The sequence below is a fragment of the Aythya ferina genome (genome assembly GCF_964211825.1).
Source record: "Aythya ferina genome assembly, chromosome: 5".
Taxonomy (NCBI): Eukaryota; Metazoa; Chordata; class Aves; order Anseriformes; family Anatidae; genus Aythya; species Aythya ferina.
This window is the reverse complement of record NC_140301.1, coordinates 5,595,771-5,623,224: the sequence shown is the minus strand read 5'-3', so window position 1 is coordinate 5,623,224 and position 27,454 is coordinate 5,595,771. Positions and strand designations below refer to the sequence as shown.

At 36.6% G+C, this 27,454-nt stretch overlaps 1 protein-coding gene across 1 annotated transcript in view; it reads right to left on the bottom strand.

Annotated features, from left to right (window-relative positions):
- OTOG (otogelin) overlaps positions 1-27,454 on the bottom strand; it is a 106,941-nt gene that overhangs the window by 63,776 nt on the left and 15,711 nt on the right. The window contains exons 9-23 of the mRNA XM_084521940.1: positions 27,283-27,413; positions 26,341-26,447; positions 25,344-25,453; positions 24,388-24,513; positions 23,314-23,422; positions 22,406-22,452; positions 21,717-21,862; positions 16,853-16,985; positions 15,714-15,891; positions 14,127-14,251; positions 12,475-12,687; positions 10,812-10,977; positions 10,294-10,368; positions 8,260-8,303; positions 7,556-7,709 (exon numbers count right to left, since the gene is read on the bottom strand). Coding sequence (XP_084378066.1) covers positions 7,556-7,709; positions 8,260-8,303; positions 10,294-10,368; positions 10,812-10,977; positions 12,475-12,687; positions 14,127-14,251; positions 15,714-15,891; positions 16,853-16,985; positions 21,717-21,862; positions 22,406-22,452; positions 23,314-23,422; positions 24,388-24,513; positions 25,344-25,453; positions 26,341-26,447; positions 27,283-27,413 — 1,864 coding nt within the window. The remainder of the gene's footprint in view (positions 1-7,555; positions 7,710-8,259; positions 8,304-10,293; positions 10,369-10,811; positions 10,978-12,474; positions 12,688-14,126; positions 14,252-15,713; positions 15,892-16,852; positions 16,986-21,716; positions 21,863-22,405; positions 22,453-23,313; positions 23,423-24,387; positions 24,514-25,343; positions 25,454-26,340; positions 26,448-27,282; positions 27,414-27,454) is intronic.

Genomic DNA, 27,454 nt, shown 5'->3' with positions numbered 1-27,454 from the left:
TTTCACGCATAAAATTATGAGCGCCAAATCAGGCTCCAGGTTCTTTTACAATGATGTTGCTTTCTTTTTATGCACGGTCTGATGAGACTCTTGATGAACATAGACTCCAGCACTAGAGGTTGCCAAGGTATGAGAAGTTAAGAAGTGACCATAGCTGTACCTACTAATAACCCTATTGCTACTGGCAGCCACTTAAGAATTAATTTCTAATTCTCTAACATTGATGACATCGGAAAAAAAATAAATGATTTTTAAAAAGGAAGAAGTGGAATGAGATTATCACTAAAACAAGAAAGTAACAGCTAATTAACCATGAGCAGGAAGAGAATCATACAGAGGTTTGGGTTGGAAGCGACATTAAAGACCATCTAGTTCCAAAGTCCTGCCATGGGAAGGGATACCACCCACCAGACCAGGCTGCCCAAAGCCCCATCCAGCCTGGCCTTAAACACTGCCAGGCACGGGGCATCCACAGCTTCTATGTGCAACCTATGCCAGCGCCTCATCACCCTCTGAGTGAAGAATTTCTTTCTTATATCTAATGTAAACTTACTCTCTTTATGTTTAAAGCCATTATCCTGTGTCCCATCACTGCACTCCCTGATAAACAGACAAGAATGTTTGGGATGTTATCAAATGCTTTTCACAAGTCCAGGTAGATGATATCAGTTGCTCTTCCCTTATCCATTACTTCTGTAACCCCAGCATAGAAAGCCACCAAATACATCCAGCACAATTTGCCCTTAGTAAAGCCATGTTGGCTGTCACCAATCACTTCTTTGTTTTCTATGTCCCTTTGCATAGTTTCCAGGGGGACCTGCTCCATCTTGCCAGGCACAGAGGAGAGGCTGACTGGCCTATAGTTCCTTGGGTCTTCCCCTTTTCCCTTTCTAAAAACGGGGCTTGTGCCCCCTTTTGTAGTCAGTGGAAACTTCACTGGATTGACAAAACTTATCAAAGATGATGGACAGTGGCTTAGCAACTTCATCCTCCAGTTGCCTGAGGACCCTCAGGGGTCTCATCAGGTCCCGTGGACCTTCCGATTGCACAGATGGTCTTAAACCTGATCTGCCCCCTGTGGGAGAAGTTCTCCATTCTCCCAGTACTTGCCTTCACCTTCTGTGACTTGATGGGTGAAGTACGGTTATAGATTAAAGTTAAAAGAAAGTGAAATTAATCCAGACCAAGATTTCATAGAAGTTTCAAAACACTGAAAAGTTAGCAGAGACTCCTCTGTTCAGATTAATTGTATTGTAAAACCATGGAGTAGTAACAGAAGTAGTAAAAATAATTACTCTGCATTTGGTGCTGTGTGCATTGCTAGCCATTGACAAAACCCTCAGAATATCACAGAATCACAGAATTTCTAGGTTGGAAGAGACCTCAAGATCATCGAGTCCAACCTCTGACCTAATGCTAGCAGTCCCCACTAAACCATATCCCTAAGCTCTACATCTAAACGTCTTTTGAAGACTTCCAGGGATGGTGACTCCACCACTTCCCTGGGCAGCCTGTTCCAATGTCCAACAACCCTTTTGGTAAAGAAGTTCTTCCTAACATCCAACCTAAAACTCCCCTGGCGCAACTTAAGCCCATTCTCCCTCGTCCTGTCACCAGGCACGTGGGAGAACAGACCAACCCCCACCTCGCTACAGCCTCCTTTAAGGTATCTGTAAAGAGCGATAAGGTCACCCCTGAGCCTCCTTTTCACCAGGCTGAACAAGCCCAGCTCCCTCAGCCGCTCCTCGTAGGACTTGTTCTCCAGGCCCCTCACCAGCTTCGTCGCCCTTCTCTGCACCCGCTCAAGCACCTCCATGTCCTTCTTGTAGCGAGGGGCCCAAAACTGAACACAGTACTCGAGGTGCGGCCTCACCAGAGCCGAGTACAGGGGGACGATCACCTCCCTAGCCCTGCTGGCCACACTGTTTCTTATGCAAGCCAGGATGCCGTTGGCCTTCTTGGCCACCTGAGCACACTGCTGGCTCATATTCAGCCGACTATCCACCATCACTCCCAGGTCCTTCTCTGCCTGGCAGCTCTCCAACCAAAATGTGTAGCGGAGGGTCTCCCCATCTCCACAGCAAAAGTGATTCAGTGAATAATATTAATGGAAAAAAAATGTTAAGTATTTCAGTTCATGGAAATATAGATAGATAACCCTCAGAAATAAACAGTAATGTATATTATTAAACAACTTAGTTGAATCAGTCCAAATAAAAATATCTGTCTTCAAAAAGATGACTTTTGCTTCTCGTGGCTTTTATATAATGAGATGCCTGATAATGAATGGATAACAAAAACATTCAGCAGGTGTAGCTCTAATGTCCAGTTTTCTCCTTCTGGTAGGGAGATTTAAAAGGATGCATTTAAGATGCCCATTTATATGCTAAAAAAAAAAAAAAAAAAAATCTCACAGGGAAGGAAGAAAATTCCCTTTACAAAAAAAAAAAAAAAAAAAAATTAAAAATCTGTGAATACCAGCTCTTGCTATTTTTTTCTTCATTTTTTAAAGACGTGTAATCAGTTTTAACCCTATAGTGCTATTAGAACATGGTGTACTTAAAATAAATCCCTCGGGAAAAAATAAAAATAAAAATAGAATACCATAGCTATCAGACATCACTGGTTAAATTCAAGGTGTGCAGCCTAACTAGACTGAACCAATACTGTTTAATGTTTAAAATATCTTGACAAATCCACTGCTCTGTGATGAGGCAAAGCCATTCATATTACTCCATGTTACAAGTTCTGTAATTTCTAATATTTTTATATACAAATAATAATAATAATAAAACAGACTCCTATAGTTAATCAGAAGTGCCCTCTAAGATGTGGGTAAAATGGCTTTCTAAAAGATATAGAATCTCTTCTTCCATGACTTGTCTTTCTTTCATTATATCTAGTATAGCCTGCAGGTTTGTTATCATGAACCATGAGACAGATAAACCTGTAATATTGTCATATTCAATCTCTGACCAATTTAAAAAAATTCAGAAGTGTTACAAGGCAATCCTTAACATGCAACAAAACCTGTCTTAGGTTTTCAGTCCTTTTTTTATTTCTTTGTGGCTCCTGGGCCAATTCACAGGGAACATCAGCAAATCTATACCAGGGATTCTCAGCATTACAGTATTGAGATTGGTTGATTCCTGCAGACCCAAGAATTACATGTATCCTTTACCACTACTGCTGGGCCACACAAGTAGCTTAGAAACTGATGTAGGGTTTCATCACCTTTCTTAAATTTCTATTCCCATCCATCTTCTAGGAACAGCTGCTTGGTAGGGAGAATGAAGACAGGCTAGAAGAAAAATTATTTTTTGTTGTACTCAGGTCTTGCTTTCTATACCCCAGCTTTTTGCCAGAGTTTCACAGACCACTATTGAAACAAGCAGTGAAACAGACACAGATAATCATGTATTAAAATGGAAGAACACCAAATTTATAATCTACTCAGAGCAAACATACAGAAAGACTGCATGTACACAAACATTATCACAGAATCACAGAATCATCTAGGTTGGAAGAGGCCTTCAAGATCACCTAGTCCAACCTCTGACCTAACACTAACCAGTCCTCCAATAAACCATATCAATAAGCACTACATCTAAACTTCTTTTAAAGACTTCCAGGGATGGTGACTCCACCACTTCCCAGGGCAGCCTGTTCCAATTCCTAACAACCCTTTTGGTAAATAAGTTCTTCCAAATATCCAACCTAAACCTCCCCTGGCACAACTTTAGCCCATTCCCCCTCATCCTGTTGCCAGGCACGTGGGAGAATAGACCAATCCCCACCTCACTACAGCCTCCTTTAATGTACCTATAGAGAGCAAATGTATCTATAGAGAGTATAGATATATGCACCAGATAGGGTGGATTCCTCCCTTCTACATGCAACTGATCAGTCATCTGTTACTGATTTTTAATAGTAAGTTTTATTTACATTAACAAAAGGTGGAAAAAGGTCTACAAAACATAAGCAGTGAAGATGGCAAGAGAGAACTGTACACTTCAGAATCCTGATAGATATTTACAATTTGCTTTATTTTAAGCACAAGATGAGACCATGAAACAAAAGTACATGTCCAAAAAGAATTCAAAATAGTATTGTAAAAAATAAATATAGCTTCCCCAAAGTTGTGTTCACCACATGCTATGTGGGAGGTGTACCTGAAAGATAATACCCCTGCTTTGTATGGAAAACTGAGTAGGGAGAGAGGAAAAAGAAAAAAAAGCAGATCAAATTTCCTTGTAGAGTTTTAGATGTGAGGCAAGTGTGTTTCAGAAGGAAAATAATTACATATGCAACATGACATTACATATGTATTTTTACAATTACAAAATAGGCAATTACATATGCAGCCTCTTTGATGCTATGATACTGTTAATAAATCCCAAGACATGTAACCACATAAAACATTTACCTCTTTATGGTCTTTAGAACAGTACCACCAAAAATTCCAGTTAGCCTTTAACTATCAGTTTGAAAAGCTATATACAGTGCATATACAGTACAGTATTTGAAACTGTAGACTTTATAAGGTATAAAACAGCCAAATCTAGCTCTTGCTGCTGTCTGAGGTAAAATAATGTCAAGGAGGGAAAGGAGAAAATACAGTTAAGTTTCTTTTTTCATTCACATTGAAAATGACTGTTTTCAGCAACACTAAGAGCAGCTTATAAACAGATTATAAGAAATAATGAATGAAAAGCTGGTGGTTTCAGAGTTCATTGTTGGCCTGACTCAAGTACATGGAAAACTAATAGAAAAGGACAGGCACAAAACAGCATACATTTAAGCTATGCTTTTTGATACACATGCCAGTATGCAATGATAATACTGTTTTTTCCTCTTTGCAGACCAATTAAAGACTCTTGTCTTCATATCAGAAGAATCACAGAATCACAGAATTTCTAGGTTGGATGAGACCTCAAGATCATCGAGTCCAACCTCTGACCTAACACTAACAGTCCCCACTAAACCATATCCCTAAGCTCTACATCCAAACATCTTTTAAAGACTTCCAGGGATGGTGACTCCACCACTTCCCTGGGCAGCCCATTCCAATGCCTCACAACCCTTTCAGTAAAGAAGTTCTTCCTAATATCCAGCCTAAAACACCCCTGGTGCAACTTAAGCCCAATCCCCCTCGTCCTGTCACCAGGCACGCAGGAGAACAGACCAACCCCCACCTCGCTACAGCCTCCTTTGAGGTACCTGTAGAGAGCGATAAGGTCACCCCTGAGCCTCCTTTTTTCCAGGCTGAACAAGCCCAGCTCCCTCAGCCGCTCCTCGTAGGACTTGTTCTCCAGGCCCCTCACCAGCTTTGTTGCCCTTCTCTGGACATAGGATAAGTCATTTGAATCATAGCAACCCAAAAACAGAAAACCAGAGAATGCAACTCCAAGGCTGAATTTACACAAGCTGTGTTGTGAACAGATTACATAGATTTCTGGAATGCAGGAAAAAAAAAAAATATATATATATATATACACACACACACATACACACATACATACATACATATATATTATTTAAACAGAGAAATGAGAAATAATGAGAAAAACACAAATGAAATGCTTATTTAAAAAAGAAGTGTAGCTCTACAAATGTTAGCAAAGCAGAGTAGAGTAATTCAGGAGATTTCAGGAGATTTAGAGTAATTTTAGGAGATTTAATGTTCTATCTCAATTGCTTCTAAAGCAGAAGAAAACTACATGATCATAATTTTTACACCGTGAGCACAGTAACTCAGAGTAGGAATTACCTCCCATAAATTGAAGTACTTACAGTATAATTACTTGTGTCTGATCTATCTGCTATAGATTAAAATGGGGTCATGTGAATGACACCCACAAAGGTAACTGCTACTTTACACTATGATATGCTTATTTTGTATTTAATTTCCATTTCATTCAAGTTCCACTAGAATGTACCCTAAGCACAACAAATGAGTACTGCTGGAAGTATTTTGAAATATTTGAAAGAATATTTCAGACTCCAGACACTAGATAGGCTAGCTTCTTGAAATCTTAACACCAAATTCAGTAAAAACAGGACTTTTCTCCTTCTGTGGAAGTATGTGTTAAGTATTTTTCAGGGTACCATGATATAATAATCACCTCACTACGCTTCTGAAAAAAAAAAAAAAGAAAAAAAAAAGTGTAGCTTCCTTTAAATGTTTCTTAACTGTGATATATACACTTCTCTGCACAATGTTTTTCATTAGTTTACCTAAATTAAATAAAGAACAAAACATGCTAACCTGACCCAACTACTGCTGTAGTCAGGTTAGCTTACAGATAAATGAATTGGTTTAAACTGGTACAAGATCTCAGAAAAGGAACAAAAGCATGAACAAAGAAATGAAACTAATGATTTCAGCTCACGAACTAATGTTAAGATCAAAGAAATTCCATGGCTATTTTTCTCTTGTAAAGTTGACAGTGTCAACTCAGTTTTATATTTCACTAGGAAGAACTGGTTGCCTAGAAAGATGAGTAGAAACAAATACTTGGTCATTTCTACTTCATCAGTACCAATTGGTATTTCTGGTCCAGATCCTAAGCTTGTGGTACCATTTCCTAGTTCTGTCCTAAGTGCAGAGGATAAGGTCCTACACCTACACAGATTTATATTGGCAGAAGTCACAGTAAGCTGTAAATACTGTAAATGTCTGCCTCAACTTAATTTCAAAATCTTAGCACTGCACATTTTCACTATGGTACCGTACTTTCAGTTGGACTGAATTACAGGTTCCACTTCATGTGAACAGTTTGAAATTTCATGGTTTTGAATGTTAAAATGAAATACGACAGTCTGGATAGCAATCTTTTAGCATAGCATAGAAAAACTTACATGTAAATGAGTGTAGGCCCACAGATGTCACCCGAGCTATTTCAATTCATTTTGACTGAGAATCTGGCTTCCATTCTTGGTTTTCGGGATGCTCTCAAGTTACCAATGTTAACTTTAGAGTAACAATAGTCAAAAACTTGAAACTATGTTCTTATAGAACTAAATACCATCCAAAACAGAACAAATACGTAATTATTACTAATAAATTCCTGAGACTGATTAAATACCCCTCCAAGGGAAACTACACTGCAAACAATGTCTAGGAATGAAGAAAAACGTCTCCCTTAGTGAAATATTCAAAATCCAAGTTAGAGAAACTTCTACAAAATATTATGTAAATTCATATGAATCCGCTGTAGATTCATACAAGGCTTGAATCATACAAGAAACAAGGCTTGAATCAAGTAGTTTCAAAACCCTTTCTATATTCCTGCTATGTTGTTTCCTGGTACGTTGTTTTTATTATTGTGAGGTATTAGATCTTTGACTCCCCCTGTCTTTTAGATTACCATTTCTTACACATTCAGTAGCCTGTACCTTTTGTGGTAAGCCTTCACGAGCATAATGCTCACTCCTTTACACCTCAAATTCTCCGAGTAGTAAAGTGGCATGTTTTCAGCAGCATTAACTACTCAACCAGTACTGAAGTTAGTCATCTATGTTTGTACACTAACATACAACACAAAATACTCACCCTGGTGGGCATACACAACCTGAAACACATGGAAGGTGTGCTGAGAAAGTGAGGTTTAGCAGTTGATTCTCACAAGTTCTCTCTCTGCTGAGTTCAGCATCAACTTGTGGATTACTACAGTTAATATAAATCTGTCCAACTGGGCAGCTGTGTGCTGCAGGAAAAAAAAAAAAAAAAAAAAAAAGACAAACACATTAGTCTTCACACCTGAAATTCTGAAATTTCATATCCAATACAGGTATAAGATAAATTATTTACACAGATAACTTTATTGCATGATTGCTTTTGTGTTATGCTTAGTATTATGTGCAACAGGAATATCCAAAGCAGTTGTTACATTCTTTTTACGTATTACTTTTTTTTTTTTTTTTGGTATTTTTTCAGGTTTTGTAGAGGTAAAGAAAATTTTCTGTGAACAGTTACTGACAGCAGTCAGTTCCTAAAACCATATTTAAGTTCATATACATTACAAGAAAAAAAAAAAAAGCTCAGATTTAACAGGATTTCAGACAATTATCCTGCTGCTTGATACCAGACTTGCTTTCAAGGTAAATATATAACTTCTACATCAGGGGTCTCATTCTGCCAATTACTCATTTGTATATATTGCACAATCTTCTACTGCACATAAAGAGTTTCACAGATATTAACAGATACATGTTAAGCAGACCTGAAGTAATTTCTCCCTCTACCTCTTCACTCACCAATTATGTTGTTATCACAATTCATTACTCCATCCCTGCAATGGCTGCAATAAAAATACATGAAGATGCAATGAGAGCCAGAAAGATGTGAAGTATTATTGTCTTCTGTATAATAATGAAGCACGCAGCACAAATCAATAAAAAAGGACTACGTGTTTTCACTGAAACTTAGAACCAAGAAGAAAGTATATATTGCATAAGGATAATTAATTATGTTTCAATCTTTTGCTTTCTGTGCAACATAAGATGCAGGACAAGGCCTAAAAATAGCAACAGTCGCATAGTATAACTGTTACTATGAGCAGTTAAAATACTAGGATTGACACAAAAATACCTACAGAAATAAATCACTATACTGCTCCCAAACAGATTGGTGCAATAATAGCAAACCAAGCCCTTTTCATAATGGGATCATCATAATCTAAAAAGAAAATGCAGCAATTAATGGAGAAAAAAAAAAATACATATATATATATATAGGTTAAAGCAAGGTACCCTGTTCTGGGCATATACTCTTAAATGAACATTCATTATACTGTTGTAACCATTCAATATTTTTTCTTTACCAGCAGCTTAGAACTCTGCTGGAAAGCAAGCTATTAGCTTATGTGAAAATGTTGACAATAATAACAGTTGTACATACCCACAGGTAAAACCCCAGTGCTGAATATAATACAATCACAAGCTATTGAGACTACAACGATTTTTTGTACTGAACTGGGCTGACTTTTCTCAAAGAGGAAACTGAATTGCACTTGTTAATTTTTATACACATGTTGTCCCAAACTAATCTTGATTCTGTAATGTGATAGGAATCTAGAGTAGCAAGCTACTGTGATTTTCTTACCAGAACTAACTAGAACCATCTGTTCATAATCAGAAACTAAAACAACCCCAACAATCCTATGGTAATGAAAATTACAAATAGAAAAAGGAAGTGCATTATGAAGCTTATAATAACATAACATCTTTTACATTGCAATGTATTGCACAGATGAGAACAGACAAGTTTTCCCTACATGATATGCTACAGCAAAGAGAACAAGTGAACTACAGAAAACTCAAGCCTTCTGACAAGATATTGTATGCAAGGAAGTACTAAATAACATAATATGGCCTACTCTGATTACAGCCAAACTAGATTTTAGTTATACAAAATGGTAGCAAGTCTGATAGCAACTACCAAGGAAAAACACAGTAGTAGTGCCCTCAGTTCAGGACTTATGCTTCACTAGAAGAGGACCTGAGCCAACCAACTTCAACACCATTCTTCCTTTCTTTCCCCCCCTCCCCCCCCCCCCCAATAGTGAAGATGCTGCTAGTCAGCTAACAAATCCTAAATTAGATTCTGCATGTGCTACAGACACTCTGTTGTTACATCCAGGACTGTGTGCACACTACAAAGAATTGCAGGTAAAGTGTTCTAGCTCAAGGACTTGGATGTAACTCAGCCAAAAGATAAAGCAGTACCAAAGGGACCAACAGGGAGGCAACACAACTGTTGGCATGTCAGCATCTCAGTCAAAATGTTTTTAAAACAACTGGTTGAAAACAGATGAACAGAAAGGCTACACCATAGACAAACAGAAGAGGAAATCACATTTTTAAAGTGGAAGTTCCAGAGCAGAGGCACTTAGAAGAAAAATAAAGATCATAATTGTTTCTAACAAAATCACTGTGTTTGAAAACTTTCTTCTCAATGAGCCTATAAACATAAGCTGCCAAATACCAATGTAACTCCACTGAAATCAATGTAAAGATATTTTTTTTTTGGCAGTCATTTCTTAAAAAAATCCATTTATGGACAATCATATGATCAGTGTGCACTCAGACAAATATTCACCACAGCATAATTAATTAGCATAATTAAATCTCAGAAAGTGCTGGAGTTTTCTATGTCTCTTCATGTTAGCATGGATGTACATAATAGCAGTAGGTTTTCTTTCTACTCTGCACTTCAGTCTATTGGACTGTAAGCACAGCAACCTGAAAACAAAAGTCCTCAAGAAGTTCTGTCCAAAACAGTTATCTTACCATTTGCCCAAAGATGTGATAACATTATCTCCAGGGGGATAGTCAATTCCTTGAAAATAACAAGGACATTCATTTCTGGAGTAGAAAAAAAAAAAAAAAAAAACAACTGTAGTGATTACCTCATAAATTGAAAGTAGAAATTTCCCCTTGACTTAATAATTGCTATTCAAATTGATTTATATTTTTTTTAGCTGCAATAAATTGACCTAGGTAACTACCAATGTATACTGTCATATATCTCATAGCATATCAATTAATAACAAAGCAGAACCTCCCCTTATCAATGGGCATCTTTGTATTTCTAACATACAGAAAGAGGTAGTATTTAACAATTAGGTTTGGTGGCATTGGATGAGTTTCAGTACTACAACAGAACTATTTTTGATCAACGTAAAGGTTCTATGTAATTCTAAGATCCTGCCAATTTTGCAAATGCACAGCATCTACAGGTTACACATTTATTAAACACAGTGGTGTGAAATAGCGACTGTGACTATCAGAATTGCAACTTCACCTACCTCTCTACACATCTTTCAGTCTTGGAATTCAAGTACATTCCAGAGGGACAAGCACAGCCTTCAACACAATCACTGCTGCATGTCTCTGGCACAGACAGTGCTTGGCAGGTTCTGCCACAGGTAGATACACAAGTACTGTACTCCTTTGTATCTTCACATGAAAGAGCTGTCCAAATGAAACAACGCTCTCAAATTACTGTATAAGAGACTCAAGTACCTCCCAACAGTTTTCTGATAAACATCTCTGCTGTTTCATTCCCAATTACATTAAATTCCACTAAAATTGCTATCTTGGCACCATGCTGTGTAAACTAAACAGATGTAAATCCACAGTAATAACAAGACCAATGAAGTCTATGCAGTTAATCCAGATTTATACTGGGGAAACTGGACAATTCGAGGTTTTTGTCTCTGACTCTGCAAATGCATAGTTCTCATGCATGGGCTTTGGAAAACTCACATCTTAAAGGGAACATTACAAGCAATGAATAAAACATGTGCACTTTGCAGCTGTTGCACAGTACCATCATAATTTTTCTTATCTATCCTATAAAGCCCTGCTTAAAATAAATTCAAGAACTTGAAATATTAGTAAGAAAACCTTTTAAACCCTATAAGCTTGACTTTTTACATATGTTCTTATAAATATTTACTTTTAAAAAAAAAAGCAAAAGAAAACTAAAAGTTTTGAAACAGATTCATTTAGTAACAGTGGACACAGCCATTCATGCCACAATGAACTCAAGCAAGCCCTTTCTTTTTTTTTTTTTTTTTTTTGTAGTTGTCGTTTTGTTTTGTTTTACTTCCCCAGATATATAAACAGATAAGCCAGCTTGGATGAACTTCTCAACATCCTCTTTATCAAGCATTATAACATGGATAATTACACAATGTGATAATTATCAGATGTCAAATTGCTAAATGTTCTTTAGAAAAGATTTTCAGCCTTGCTTTTGGATCCAAGCCTACCAACACATCAGGGGGTTCAGTTAAGGGCTGCTTTATAGGGTCCTTAATTTTATAATTTTTAAAAATGCGTAACAGCAGTACATCTCCTATCAACGTCTTTTGCATCACTAAAAAAGTTCATATAAACTGAAAAATAATATTATCTACTCCTCTACTGGTTATTCATTACAAAGCAGATAACAGAAGTCGGCTTTGACTACCTCCATTCAAGCTGTAGTCCTCCATTCGTCTTCATTTAAAAATCAGCAATTCTCTACGTGTATTTTCAGCACTTTATACTCATTTTAGTTTCACAGACAATGAGAAAATAACCTCTTGGAGAATGTCAGAAAGAGTGGAAATTGAAAACAATACAGAGAGAATTGCTATATACGCCAATATAGTTTTTCATCTCTGTCAAGGGTTCATTTGAAGAATTAGATAAAACCTAGCATCTACAAAAAATAGAACAAATGTATTTATGCAGCTAGTGAATAATAGCAATGTGGGTAGGAAAAGACATTCAAAGACATATTTCTTCACAAGAAAAAGAGCCTTATCCTACTGTGATAGAATTATCTTATCTTATCTTACTGTGATAGAATGACAATCAGAAGATAACATTGAATTAAAATCAGCTTTGAAATGAGAGAAGTGGATTAATTCTAAAGTCTCCAAAAATAATTATTAAGAGTGCAAATGAAAAGCAACTCACCACAGTCTGGGACACCTCTTCTGAAATCTATTATAACTCCAAATCTTTGGCAATGATGAGCATAATGGGCCAGAGCAGAGCAAAAACAATTCTGTCCACATTTGCACGTGTCTCTTCTGCACTGCTCAAAATAGGGAATGGGACTCAAATAGGGGTAGCATGGAGCAAAAAGTTCTTTCGTAAGGATGCTACAAGCCTCCGCTGCATAAGAAGCTACACAAATAACAAATTAAACACTTTCAGTGGGGGAGTTTAAAAAGACTTGGAAGAGAAAGTGTTTTCTATGCAATGCAATTGTTATTAATTATGTTAATAGTTATCTAACTAGTCATGTTAATAGATATCTACTATTGCCATATATATATTGCTACCTTTCATATCAATACAACTATACAACAGGACAGAAAAAGTTAGCTGCTCATAGATTTGAGTTTGTTCTTGGAATGATTTTAAGCTATCTGGACAACTTACAATATGCAGACAGTGCCTAGGTACAGACTATCTTTAAACTGACTAAATGATGAGGGTTAGGCACAAGATGCCAGATACTAACTACTGTATTTCATAAACAAACAAGAAAAGATATTTCTCGTTTCAGTAATTCCCAGTAACTACTTCAAGTATGTCAACATTTTAAAGAATAATCTATTGTTACCCATTGTTTCACATTGGCTAAGGCTGCAACCACTTTCACTTGTTACAACAACTCCAAACAACACTCATCTTAGTATTTTAATTCTGAATGCATTTCATGCTTGTGCAATAGTGGTCAGGATAATCAAAATGATACATTAATGTACCCAGAAAAATAAAAATAGACACCTTCAACAATAAAAGGGAAATGAATAAACTAGGACCTCAACATTTCCTTTCCAGAACTTCTGACTTCCTATACTGACCACTGTTTTTTCTATGCTAGTGTCCAAACCATTAAGAATGCAGTTTCTTAGCACTGCACATTGTATAAATACTCAGAAGACTGGGTGATTTCCTAGCAGGAATTATGATGATTTCCTACCACAGCTGAAGTTACAGTCAAAACTGTAATGATCATTTTACCCCTGTATCTTGTCTAGAAGCCTGTACAGTCCAAGATGACAAGTGCTAGTAATTCTGAGAGGAATATAACTGATGATCTACCAAGTTTGTCATTATTAGTGAATGTCTTTAATGGCTAGATATGGTTTTTATTGCATCAGCCACTATATCATGTTTCCCCAGTCAAACCCTTTCAGCCAAATGTAAAGGCTGGCAGAGCATAAATATTGTTCTATTACTTTTTCTCCTCCATAGCATACAACTGGAGTGTTCCGTTTTCTCAGTATTTTGAAAAATGAGTACTGTAATACTTTTGAGTCTCCATCCTAACTAGCAGCATCACCAGTACTAGATGTACTACCAACCTTTAATGCCTAGCTTTGCACACTGCAACTGCAAACTAGAAATAAACAGGGTATTTGAAGTGCTTATGCAAGTAGCAGAACATACTTAAACAATGCACTACATAATTTGTTAGGGGATTCAGATAAATATTACTCCATTTTTCAGCAGGGAGGACTGGTGGTTACTTTTCCCGATCCAAAAAGGAAGCCCAGCACAGATGTAATAAGTAGAAATGCATTTGTCAACAATATTTGACCATCACTGCCCACCTGCCTGTAGATGAATATCACATGGATCCATTTGTGAGCTATCGTGCACAAGCGTGCATGCTGATGAAGTTTTCCATGCATTTCCAAACAGCTGCGGAGTGCTTTCAGTTACTCCAACTGGAGATCTTTTACAAAACAGAAGTCAGTCACAAAAGACACAGTGAATTTACAGAATAGTTTCATTTCTACTACCTTCCTCACCAGACCTGATTGAAGCTCCCCTTCCATTGCACTTTTCCCCAAAGCACCGTCAGCTAATGTTTCAGGGCTCCTCTCTCTCTTTCCAGGCAAAGGCCCAGAAAAGAAAGAGAAGATGCGCTTCAGAACCATTAGATATTCTGTATGAAAGGATGGATCAAAACAGACCTAGTTCCATTTTCACAAGAGAGTGAAATGGAACACTGTTGTCCTCAAAGTCTGCACTTTCTTATTCATAATTCTGCCTCCTAAGTGATACCTGATCTATTCTGCTGTCTCCTCTACCTACAATTTCCTGTCTGTTCCTGGTAGCTGACTTCCCAGGTTCTCTACTCCCTGCAAGAAAGAGGAGGAGGTAGAAATCCAAGGGTCCAGAGATATAACTACAAAAGCAATTAGATACTATTAGGCCTGGGTAAGCAGAGGTGCAGCAGAAACTGAACACAGAGACTTTGATCAAAATAACTTAAGGACAGTAATATTGTGTACAGAGAATGATCAAAACTATGCACTTAAATATGGTGTATCACACACTAGATAAAAAATGCTATAAGACATAAAACCAGTAACACTATTGGTGGATGTGTTGCACAAGACAACACTGTCTATGGAAAGTTGTTTTAACTTTAAGAAACTGTTAATATATATATATATATTATTTTTTTATTTTTGGATCTATTATGGAAATTTTTGCCATTTTTCTATCAGTTCTGACAACTTCCAACTTTGAGACACTCTCTCTCCTGCTTCTTCTGCTTTTATTTTTCCCCCTGTTGTTAACAAAGTATTCTGTCATGCTCTAAATTCACATTCTTCTTCTCCCCCTTCCATTAGTCTGCTTCATCCTCTGGAGGCCAATTTATTTAGTGTCTGCAGGACATGTGCTGCTAGGAAGCTGGGCATAAACTCTAAGATTGATTGCAATGCTCAGGCAGCTCTGACCACCTTTCACTGCATTACAAGTGAGGCTCAGGCAACAGCCAATTCCTGTTGCTGGCCTGCAGGCACAAACAATGGAGGCTCTGTTGGATAGAGCAGATTAGAGCTTGTAGCAGAGAATTGGAGCTGGACAGAGACAGAGGCTTTCAGGAAGGGGGGATAAATTTCCTAATACAAGCCAGTCCATCTTTTGGACAAAAACCATCAGATAAACTAGTCCTCAGTAACGGTATATATTTCGCTGTATTTTTATATTCAAATACTCTAAACAAAACATGTTTACACACTTTCTTTTAGCGAACTATAACCTACTATCTAACCCACTAACACCAAACTTCAAAATAAGGTATTTTTGTTATCCCCCTATGCAGCTTCAGTATAGATTTGATCTACAACTCTAACCGCAAATATTCATGTATTGACAAATAAAAATCTTGGAATTATTCATACAAAAAGTCATCCTCCGTATTTCCATTGAAGGTTCCACAAAGGCCAACAGTATCATCCTTCCACCGTCCATCAGCTTGAAGATAAAGCCTTAGTCCTTCTCTGTCATACAGTATCTGTAATCCAATGTTTGTCTTTACTTGAAGAAATATAGAGGAGAGTTTCCGTATTTCAAATAAATCTAGTGAATAAGAACAGAGATTGTTGAAGGGCAAAGGAAACCTGTCTGTAGTTTCCATTTTCTTTCTTGTCACATCACTTTTTTTTTAAATGTCATTCTTATATACGGCACATTTTGTCCTACTCCGGCCCCATTCTCCCCAAATTGTTCATTTATCCCAAAAGGTTATATGGGATTCAGACTTTAAAATAGAAAACAAGAAACTAATGATAATAAAACTCTTTGACAAAGCCAAGATGCTCCAAAGAGTATGCAGACATTGAAGATAATATTCTCATTCACTTTTTAAACAACCTACTCCTAGCAGCAATTTTCTTCCTGGATTAAATCCCTTTTTGGGAATTCTCAAAAAGCCAAGTCTCAAAGGACATAAAATAAACTAGTGATTTGCGTATATCACACTCAGTAAAGCTAACATTGATCTTCACAGAACAGTCCCATACTCATATGTAGAATACTTGATATAATCTTCCAGAGGGAGAAATTTAAAAACTCAGTGAAGACAAAAAAAAATTTAAAAAGTTCTTGTCTGAACATCTGCAGATTACATGCAAAGGGTAAGAGAGGGCTCCTTCCACTTACATTTACTTGAGTTTTTTTTACAAAAAAGGGAAGAGAAATCAGTCAGGAATCAGAGAAAATTTCCCCTCAGAAAAGAACTAACCAATCTTATAAATGCGAAGGATGGCATTTGGCCCTGTTAGAAACACAAAATATTCAATCTTAACATAAGAGACACTAGCTCAGTATAGCTATGCACAACAATTAATATCAAAGCACCAAGTACATCAGCAGGTAATCTGTGAAACATTTGGTCAAAGATGAACAACGTTAATATTAACAATATATCACTTAGCTTTAGTATATTAGCAACACTGATGACATCACAACATATACATATGGCATTAAAATACCACTTCAGTGCTTGATAGGCATTATATGCTCATATATTATTCCTTACCATCTGCATAAGGCAGGTTAATTTTGTACTGGTCATAAACCAAAACATCTCCTGAATGAGTCAGAGTAACTTGCCTCTTGGGGTCCTGTTTAAGAATAATGCTGATTGATTGGATACATGATCCATCCTGGTTCTACAAAATAAGGTAATTAAAAACATATTTGATTTGATTAAGTAGGATGCATGTTAATAAGAGTGCATGTAAAGTTATTAGGGAGAAATTAGAAATTATACGCTTTATGTTGTTTCTTAGCAGAGTGCACTGGTAAAACATAGAGCTTTGCAGCTAAGATACAGAATTTTTGTTTGTTTGTTTAATTATTTCAAAAGTATATTTAAGTACAACTCTACTATGTTATGCTAACATTGCTCAAGTGGGATTAGGAGAGAGAAATTTAAACTCTTCCAAAGCTTAGTACAAATACACCTGCAATTCATGAGACCCACTGAAACAAGACCCACTGAGGGTGAGTTCCTACTCACAAACAAGGCTGCATTATCCACATGACAGTGCACAGAAGTGTGAATTTCTACTTCTCCTTAATTTAAAATATGTTCTGATATGCACAGATTCTTTAAGGTGTACTTTTTTGTTGTTGTTTTTTAAAGACAAACAGTAATGGAAGACAGAAGCATCTTATAAATCATTATTTAAAAAGAGCATTTAAGTTAATTATTTCTAGGGAAGAATTGTGGAGTATGTTCATTAGTTCCCTGGATGAATACTGAACTAAAGAAAGGCAGCATCATATCACAGTATCCAACTGGCCTGACTTGCTTATTTTTATTACCATTGCTTATTCTTACCACCATATTAATTCTCTAAGTCAGTCAAAAACATCATTTAGGAAAACCATGAGAAGGAATATTGTACTTCAGTCAGCATGAATCATATTCAAAAAAAGAATCCTAGATCAACCTCATATACCTTACCTACGCTCATCTTCTTCATTCACACTCAAATGTCAGCATTACCAAAACTAGCTATTCAATTGAAATACTAAAAGCAAAGTATTGGGACTTATGTCCTAAGGTCTCAAAACAGAAGGAAGCTAAATGTCCTACATAAGAAAGTTTCACAAGAGCTTAAAGATCAAGAATCAAATTCAAGTTAAGCGTTTTCATCAAAACTGAAGTCAACTACGATACTTGTTCTGTGTGAAAATAGACTTCTTTCCATTCACAATTTAGTGCATTATTTTCAAATTTCTAAGGAATTTTAGTACCTATGATGGCATACAAACAGATTATTTATTTATAAACAAACCTTCAGCTATTTATTTTAACTTCAAGAATAAGTGTACTTTGACCTAAAACTACTGAAATTATTTTTGGAGGTGGATAATTGCCAGGACAAAAGCAAGACATGAAAGCCTAATACAGCCAACAATTTCTAAACTTTAGCAGAAACATCCACATAAACAGACAGAATTGCCTATGAGACAGCCTACGAACAAACAATCCTAAAGCAAGTCCTGAAACTGGCTGGTACCTAAATGAAATATCAAGCTACTTAGTATTCCTGCACGTTTCATGTTACAGGAGTGATCTTCAAGTAGACACCACACAGGTGGGAAGCAGCACAAGTCTGAGACCTATTGAGTACTGGATGTTTCCGATGTATCACAACAAGTACACCTGTACTAAATAACACGGCAACTAGCCAGAGAGATGATTAGCACCAGTCCATTCCTATCAGAGTTTCTAGGTCAGGACTTCCACCTTTCAGAATAATTATCTGTACTTGGGCTTTTAGTACCCCTGGGAAAAGAATGCTTATTAATCACAGAAGTCCATCAGAAGTTTTTATTATTATTATTAGAATGAATTTAATCACTCGTCAATTTTATGAGAAAAATGTTCTGTCACAGAGAAGTTCTGTCAGACAGAGAAGTAGACTGAGAGATGTCTTGATGTCACCTCAGCATGCTGTAATTTACCTTGCTACATCCTGAAAGACATCAGAATCATTGTCCACCCTTACTTTCTCTTTGCTCCAGGCACAAACTAAATTTCTTCTAGTCCTGTTATATTCTTACCTCTTTGTTCTGGATTCAAAGGCATCAGCTTATTTACATTGACTTAGTGGTTTGGGGGTAGACAAAATCTGCCTGTTCCCGCAAAGCACAGGGGACAGCACTCAGCTGCTGTTTTGTCTGTTCCAGCTGGCATCACAAGGTCTTGTACCCATTCAAAAGGTATTCAAGAATAGTGACAAAACAAGGCCCCATCACTTTTGGCATGCTATTAGCTCATTTACTCTAATCTTTATAATCTATCCTTAATGTCTGATAATGTCTTATTTATCAAAACACATACAGACACATGTGAAATCACTCAAAGAGTGACCTATGTCTTTCTGCTGGAAATTGTTCATTGGTTAGTTTCCAGTCCTGAGCTGCATTCCAGAAACATCCAGCAGAGCTGCAGGAGGCTGTGATTCTCAGTCTCACTGCCTGCCATGAAGATGCAACTGTTGATGAAATAGTAAGATACCAAGCATCTTCAGTACTAAAAAAGGAACTGAGCAAGTCTTCCTTAAGAACTCCTTGCCTTTGGACAGTCAAGATAGCAACAAAACTATATTGTGATTAGCACCATTGACAGCACAAACTGAGATGATAAAGGTTTTCATTTCAAAGATTTACACTCCCACTGACTTGCACTGAGACTTGCATGACATGGGGCAAATCTTGTCCCACTTGAAAACAATCACTACAGCTGCCAGCATCTCTGAACAATACTAGGTGGCTCAAAAATGCTGAATGAGAACAGAGTTCATCTGTCAGTCCTTCAAGTACCAGGGGCACACAATTACACACAATGGATAACAAAGAATAAAAATCATTCAAAAATTCCATGTCTCTAAATACTAATGCAATAACGGTCTTTCACCAACAGTTGTAATTATAGAATGAAACTTAAAAATATTGAATTCTAAGAATACAAAGCTATTTCATCAGCTCAGCCAGCTCTCCTAGACTAATGGCAAAGACAACATCTGCACTGTGAAGCCATGCTCTGGCAGCTTATCTTGTTGCAGCTCATTTAATTTCTGTGCGTATCATTCAGCTGCAGTGACTGTAAATTCATAATTTTGCCTACCTTTTAAGAAGCCAAAAATAAAACATACCAGCTCCTACCCACAAACCTGAGCCAAGAGAACAACTCTCCATAGGATATACCTTGCTGCACACTATCGACAAAAGCTTTATTATTCCTTCACACTGAAACTGAAGGAGGAATTCCACCTGACAATTATTCTGTGTTCCAATGAACTGCTCCTTTCACAGCAGTGCCCCTGCCAACTTTCAGCAGGTGTTTCCACAGGAACGGACATTTCTCTCACTAGACACTTTAAAAAAAAAAAAAAAAAAAGCACAACAACAAGAAAAAAAAATACCTTCAGAACACTTTCTCATCATACAGACTACAAAGCCAGTGAGGTTGTCACCTGAAACTCAGATAAAGTTAAGCTGTGCTGATCACTTGACCAATTCTCCCTCCAAAAAGTGCTTAAACAAAATTTCACATCGTTTTCAAATCACTTGTTGCCTGATGACTGTTTATGTCATCAGCTCTAAGGCACTAGGTGACTGGGTTCTTTGTGATTCAAAGAGCTAAAAATCTCCTCAGCTATTTTCTTTCTGGGCTTTTAATCTTCTTGAATGAGATCAGACTGATAACTTAAAAGAATTTTAAAAGCATACAGATCTCAAACCATCAAGAAATACCAGGTTCTGCATTACAAGTCTTTTAGCTTCCCATTTCAATTCATTCATTTTTATAAATGGGAAAAACACATGGGATGGTGCCTAGGGAACTGTGAAGCAGCTCCTCTGCCAAGTGGTACCAGCTATCTGATAGTTAGACACTCAAACTGCTGCACTGAAGCCCCACACTCCTGCATTACAGTACACACAAAACTGCTCTTACTACCCTCTCAACACTTGCACATTTGATAACTGAGTTAGCAGTATTTAACCCTGGAACAAACCACATAAGCCTCTGATCACCCACCTGGCTGTAACATTCAGAATGCTTCACTCAAAGCTCTGTAAAACTCTTCCTACAGACTGACCAGGATAACTTTGTTAAAGGATAGGGGAAATATGAAGCCCAATATGTAGCAAAAGGCAAAAGAAGCTTATTTTTTTTTTCCTCCTGCAAGCCACCTGAACACTTTGACAAAGTCCCTCAGTCAGGACAAAGACCATGCAAGAGTTATTGCGAGATACTTTGTGTCAGGAGTACTGCATAAAGCCAACTAATTTGATTGTCACTTTCCTCAACAGAAGGATCACCACAACTAAACCAAAAGAAAAATTTGTCTATTTTGGATAGGTGGTAAGTAGTTTCTAACAGAAAAATGAGTGAGGCCTACAACAATTCTTGCACATTTTTATAGCAGATATTTGCTTCAGACCTCTGCTGTCCATTGACAGACTTAAACGTCAGGCTAAAGGTAGGGCTGTGGGCAGGGCATCTGCAAGAAGTCAGTTGCTTCATCTTTCATTTGAAAAAGAAATTGCTTAGAGTGTTGTTGCTTTGTTTTTATTTAAGGATCCTGTTTTGCTGATTTTCAACTGTGTAAGCAGAGGACACAACCTCAATATAAAACAAACATTCATAAGCTTCAAGGACATTGCAAAGTTTGGAGAATTTTAAGCTGACAGAACTTAAGCTGCCAATGTTTATTCTTTGTTTCACAGCTCTTCTATTTGTGTTTCCTCCAGGCTATGATATACAATGTGGTTGCCTCTGAGCCTTCTTTTCTCCAGGCTAGACAACTCAAGTATCTTCACTCTCTGCTTATCAGACATGTCTTCAGGATACAAACATAACAAGAGGTTCTAAGCCTTACCTGTCCACAAGGAGTATTTTGCAAGGATATGGTAAACTCTCCAGATGTACGGCTTTTTGCTAGAATATATTGGCAGGTAGCTTGGAAAGTGTATTTGCGCCCATCAAAGGTCATGAAATGAATGTCTCCTGAAACTGAACATTCAGCTGGAAAATAGAGCAAATAATGGATTTAAATATGTAGAAAAGATATTATGCATTCTCAAGAAAATATTGCTGTAGAGTTCATACACTCTGATACATACTATAATTTTTTTTTAAAATGTGCTTGCATTATAACTATGTACTAGGAAAGTGGTTAGGAACTGTACCCCATCTTTGCTTTTGTCAAGTTCTTATGTGACACCAAGCCAAGATATCAAAGCAATCGGTAAGTTGTCAAGTGAAGACTGCAGAGGACACTTCAGATGAATGCCAGGAACAATCAGATAGTGTCATCTATCAGAGACATTACAGCAACCCAGGGGGAGACAAATTACTGAGCTAAATCAAAAGGCAGATATGCTTGCTATTCAGTTCACTTTAATACTTACACTACTTTGTGGGTAAATGTGTTTATATAGAGATGCAAACAAAAATGTAGATTATATAGTGAAAATATAGTTTTAAAATGTTAATATTAACTACAATATCTTACCCCAATAAAGATTCATAGATATTTAAAAAGTATCTGAGACTTTTTCTACATACCTGGACATGTAAGATTTGTACAAATCCATTTTCCTCCAATGCAAGTGCTGAAATAAAAACAAAAAGGTTTCTTATTTAGATTTTAATTTGAAACATATATGGCTGTTCCTGAGCTGTTTTTCCTGGACTCCTATTCCACGAAGCAAGCACTAGATGTCTAGAGTCTGACAAAATGGCACAGCAGAGCTATCACATTCACTAGAACATCTAGCAGCTGTGGCAAGAGCTTGTCATGAAGATATATCGAGTGAACTCTCACCCACACATCTGACACTTCTCTTTCTAGCTCCTTGATAACAATTGTAAAATCTTAAGGATTCTTAATACTCAGAAGAATAAAGGCATGCCATTTGAATCATTACTTAAAAAAAAAAAAAAAAAAAAAAAAAAAAGACACAAAACTGTTGAAGAAGGGGTGGCAGGTCTGCAAATGCATCTGTTTTCTCCAATTACATTGATTCAATAAGAGACATTATCTCTTCCTACAAACCTTTCTTTCTGAAGTATAAAATTAACTTAAAAATTCCCAGAACAGCAACTTCATGTCAAAGATATTAGGCTCTCACGTCCAAGTGAAACAACAAAAGAGGACAAAAACAGAAGGCAAATAAATTCTCCTGTTAAGGTTTAGAATTCCATATTCCTTTTACTCTGGGGAAGAGTTCAAAATGAAGAGTACTAAACATTTCAGTATCCTCTGTAATATCCATGATTTTATCTTTTTCCCCATTAACAGCTCTATAGCTTCCTTAAATTTGTCTTAGTAACAAGATGTCTATAGAACAATAGCTTTTGTATGTAGAAACTGTAACAGCTTGTCAACTTCATTCAGTTTTAAGTTCCTTAAATGACCTCTCTTGTGAATATGAAAGGATGAAGTCCACAGCATTAAAAGAAAAATTACTAACCAGTTATTACATTCCTCATAAACCACAGAGCCTATGGCAAAAAAACTTCCATGGTAGTCACAAGGACAGTCCATAGGCTTGACACACAATTCATTTTCATAAATTAAGCCTACAAGAAATAAAATATCAAGAAAAAAATAAAAATATTTACAAATGGCTGACAGAGAACTAACAAGCACACCAAAGAACACAACAAATGGTCACATACAATAATAAAAGTGTAGGGTATTTGGAAGTAATTTTAGTAGAAAAAATACACATGTCGATTTTATTACATAAATATTACATGGACCAAGTTCCTAAATTGCTTGAGTGAATAATAGCATGAATTATTAGTGTTTAACACTGTTGAATAAAACCTGCTGTTTTATTTGGGTACCCTTTGTTTCTTTTTTGACACCTTTACAATTCTTCATATGTTTTAAGGCATTGTTTGTCTTTATTATACTGTAGTAGTGCTTTTTTTCTATTATTATATTTCGATGATTCCAGCTAAAAGAGATTACTATCCCATACACGATGGGATGTATGACAATGACGATCATACTTTTAAGTTGTGAGGGTACACATAAGAGACAGGACTTGAAGATCCATGATATCTCATTTTCTCTAGAATGAACGGATAGGATTACTTACCGAAGGGAAGCCAGTAACAAAAGGAAAAAGACAAAAAAGTTCATAAGCACCTGACCTTGCAGACATTCTTCAGGGAAAACAAAGGAGAAAGAAAAAAAGAAAAGAAAAGCAAGCAGCAACTGTGGGAATCAAGAGGCTGGCTCCCTCTTCTGTAAAACTAACAACAGAGCATAACAAGTTTTTCACTGCACTGCAGAGCTCTACAGCTAGAATACAGATCTCTGCTGAAACCTATTCCTACTTGTTAGATTGAGGAAAAGGCTCTTGTTACTGAGGAAAACACGGTCATTCATCCACACCCTGTTTGCACTGTATTTATAAAGAGTTCCTGTTAATGCCTTCATCTAGCCAGGCCATGTAGATATGTAAACCTGAGGGAAAGTGATCAGAAAGTTAAATGGAATCAAATAATACATATTTGAGAAGCAAAACTGTTACCATCCGGACAATAGCATCCATCAATGCAGGGAAGCTCACTGCCAACACATTGTGATTGTTGATGACATGAAACAGGGCAACAGCTGATGCATTCATTATAAGTCAAGGGTTCAAGACAGGTAATCACTACAAAACAGAAAAAGACAGAGAAAAAGATAGAGCTCTTGGGCTGCTGCCTATGGTCATAAATAGATTGCACATGTTGATTTTAGATATTTACTCTTTGGTAACTCAATTGAGTATCCTTTGTCTCTAATGATGAAACAATGGGTTTCATAACACGCACAGAACAGAAGTATATTCATAGTCTGTCCAGTGCAAGTGCATCGAGAAGTAATAATCTTAAACTACATAATGGGAGATGTGGGGAAACTTTCTCACGGCAAAACCATTTAAATTCTGAGACCAGCATAAGAAATCATAGAATTTCCATTAACCAACATTTTTGGAAACATACAGAAAATATTCCTGTCACAAATGACAAATCAATTTTGTTTCTGTCTCCAGACTGGTGGACAAAATAGGTTCTCTCCTTCAAAATTACCTTCTCTGACTTATAAAATTAAGACTTTTTCAACTGTAATTCAAATAGATATTTGAACACTCACAATACATTTTATATGTCAGAAATCTATGAAGTCTTGGCTAATATTTGAGAGAGTAGCTCCATGAAAAAATGTGATGGTTAATCATAATCATTCTTAAAGTATTTCTGATGTTTCAGTAAGAAGGTTCTTCAAATCTCCAAGCTTATTCAAATGTGTTCAATATACTCAGCACAGATCACACTTAAAAAAAATCCTAACCCTTACATAGCATTGGAGTCCACAGTTATGCTTTTACTGATAATTGTATTAGTTCTTAATAGGAGGAGGGACAAAGTAAAATTATGAAGAGCAGTCTTTTCAAAATACAACCACTAAGCAGTATTTCCAAATACGAAAGTGTCTGCATACCACACTGCTGAAAGTGCTTTCGCCATCCCTGCAGTGGCTTTCCTGCTTGGGCACATGCTCTGGCATATTCAGTTAATGCTCGACACCAAGTTGCATTATCAACTGCTGACCTTACACAAATAAAAAATTACATATTATTTTCTCCCTACATTCAAAAATGCAGTCATAACCTCACAAATGCTTCTGCACTACATACATCACATTGTTTGTATTTATGTTAATAATATTTTAATGTACTGTGTTGCTTGAATAGCTTAAAAGCCTGAAATGGATATGACATTCTGCGACAGTTGAAGACAGCTGACCTATATATTTGAAATCTGATGCTAATTTCCTGAATAAAAGCATGAAAACCAGTGATGCATCAATGTAAAGAGATTTTCATAGAGATCTTGATTTTTACAAGAGGAGTAGCATCCAACAGAAGACTTGCAAGAAGAAAGCATAAGATTTCCACATCATGGTACAGGAAATAGAATTATTTTTTTCAGACCTGCCTGTTAGACGGTCAAAACTACTTTGACAAGCATTATTCCAGATTGTGAAATGATAGCATATATTCAAATAGTTTCTGTGCAGGCAGATAATCCATTTCTTATTTTTGTTATGTTACTGTATACTGCTTACGGATGCCCAATTCATCTATTCACTACTACTTTCCATTAAGATTAGAAACACTAATGATGTCACACATTCAGCATGAAAACTGGTGTCATATTCAAAGGAATGTAAACTGACAACGTTATTATGAAAACAGCTGAGCCTGGTTTTGGCCATCCTTACACCAAGGAAAACAAGCAACTCCACAGAAGTCTCTGCCAGTAAAACTAAAACAAGTGAAAATCAAGGCATTCTACATTATTACAGGAGTTTTAGATATCAGCTGGCATGCAGAAAAAGAATCACATCACTTTCCTTTATCATGAGAATGAATTATACATGTTAAGGGGAATGTTTATTCTAACAGCTTTGGAATTACTCAAAAACATTCACTTACATGCAAAGATCACTGGTGCAGCTTGCCATAAAAGGAAGAGGACTCACATATTCATGACATTGTTCAAATGGAGGATGTAACAGAATATTACACAGAGTGTATGCCCTCTGTAATTAAAGAGATTGCTGTTGTGAACATGCTTTCAAAAAGCAGAACAATATATCATGCAAAAACAGAACAGACACCTCTCAGGATATGGCTAGGAATTCATCAACTAGAAGCAGTGGCTAGCAACATATTACTGTCCATGACAGAGTAATCTTAACACTGAATCCTTTATTCAAGGTTGTGCCAACGCTTCTAAAACATCCCTTCCTAAAAAAGGGCAGACAGTGTTGCAGCTAAGCCTAGATGACCTGAAATAGTCTTAATTTTAGTTAAATCACGTAGTAAAAGACAACAGAGATCTTGCATCAGCTTTAGCTTCAAAGCATTTCATTTCAGGTTTGTAACTTCAAAATATTACTTACAAGTAAGACTACTTTGATATGGCAGACTAATGTAACAAAAATATTTTTTTGAACACTAGTAAATAAAACATGCTCTCATTCTGGTTTTGGGTGCCTACTTCTTCCTATCCTTCCTAAGAGGAAGCAGTGGGAACCAGCTCTATAATGAATTCCTAACTTGATAACTTTTCACTCATTTAACCGCAAATTCAAACACTTCTTTTGGCTGCTATCCAGAAAGCATCTCCAAAAACATCCAAAAAAATCTCCAAAACATCAAAAAATTAAATTATGAACTCATACAGAAAACTACTTGGGGAGGAAAGAGGGAACAAGATAAATACTGTTACAGCAGCCACCTCAATTCAACTCTCCAAAGGAGAACTGAGAATATTTCCAGTCTCCTTCTTCAAAGTACTAAGTCAAATTCTGGTTCTAATAAGAATCTAATCTAATAAGAATGCTGTAATAATCCTTTTGTGCAGATCCAAACCTGTAAAGATTCATGGCTTTGTGTCAGGCAGGGTGGTTCACTGAGAAAAGAGTTATCCCAGTTGGGTGTTCCTTGTGGAGGATTTTCCTGCCAACTCTCTACAAACTCTGTTACATCATCTGTCAGTTTTCCTAAACAAGACACACATACAGTCAACACAGTGATTTGGCAA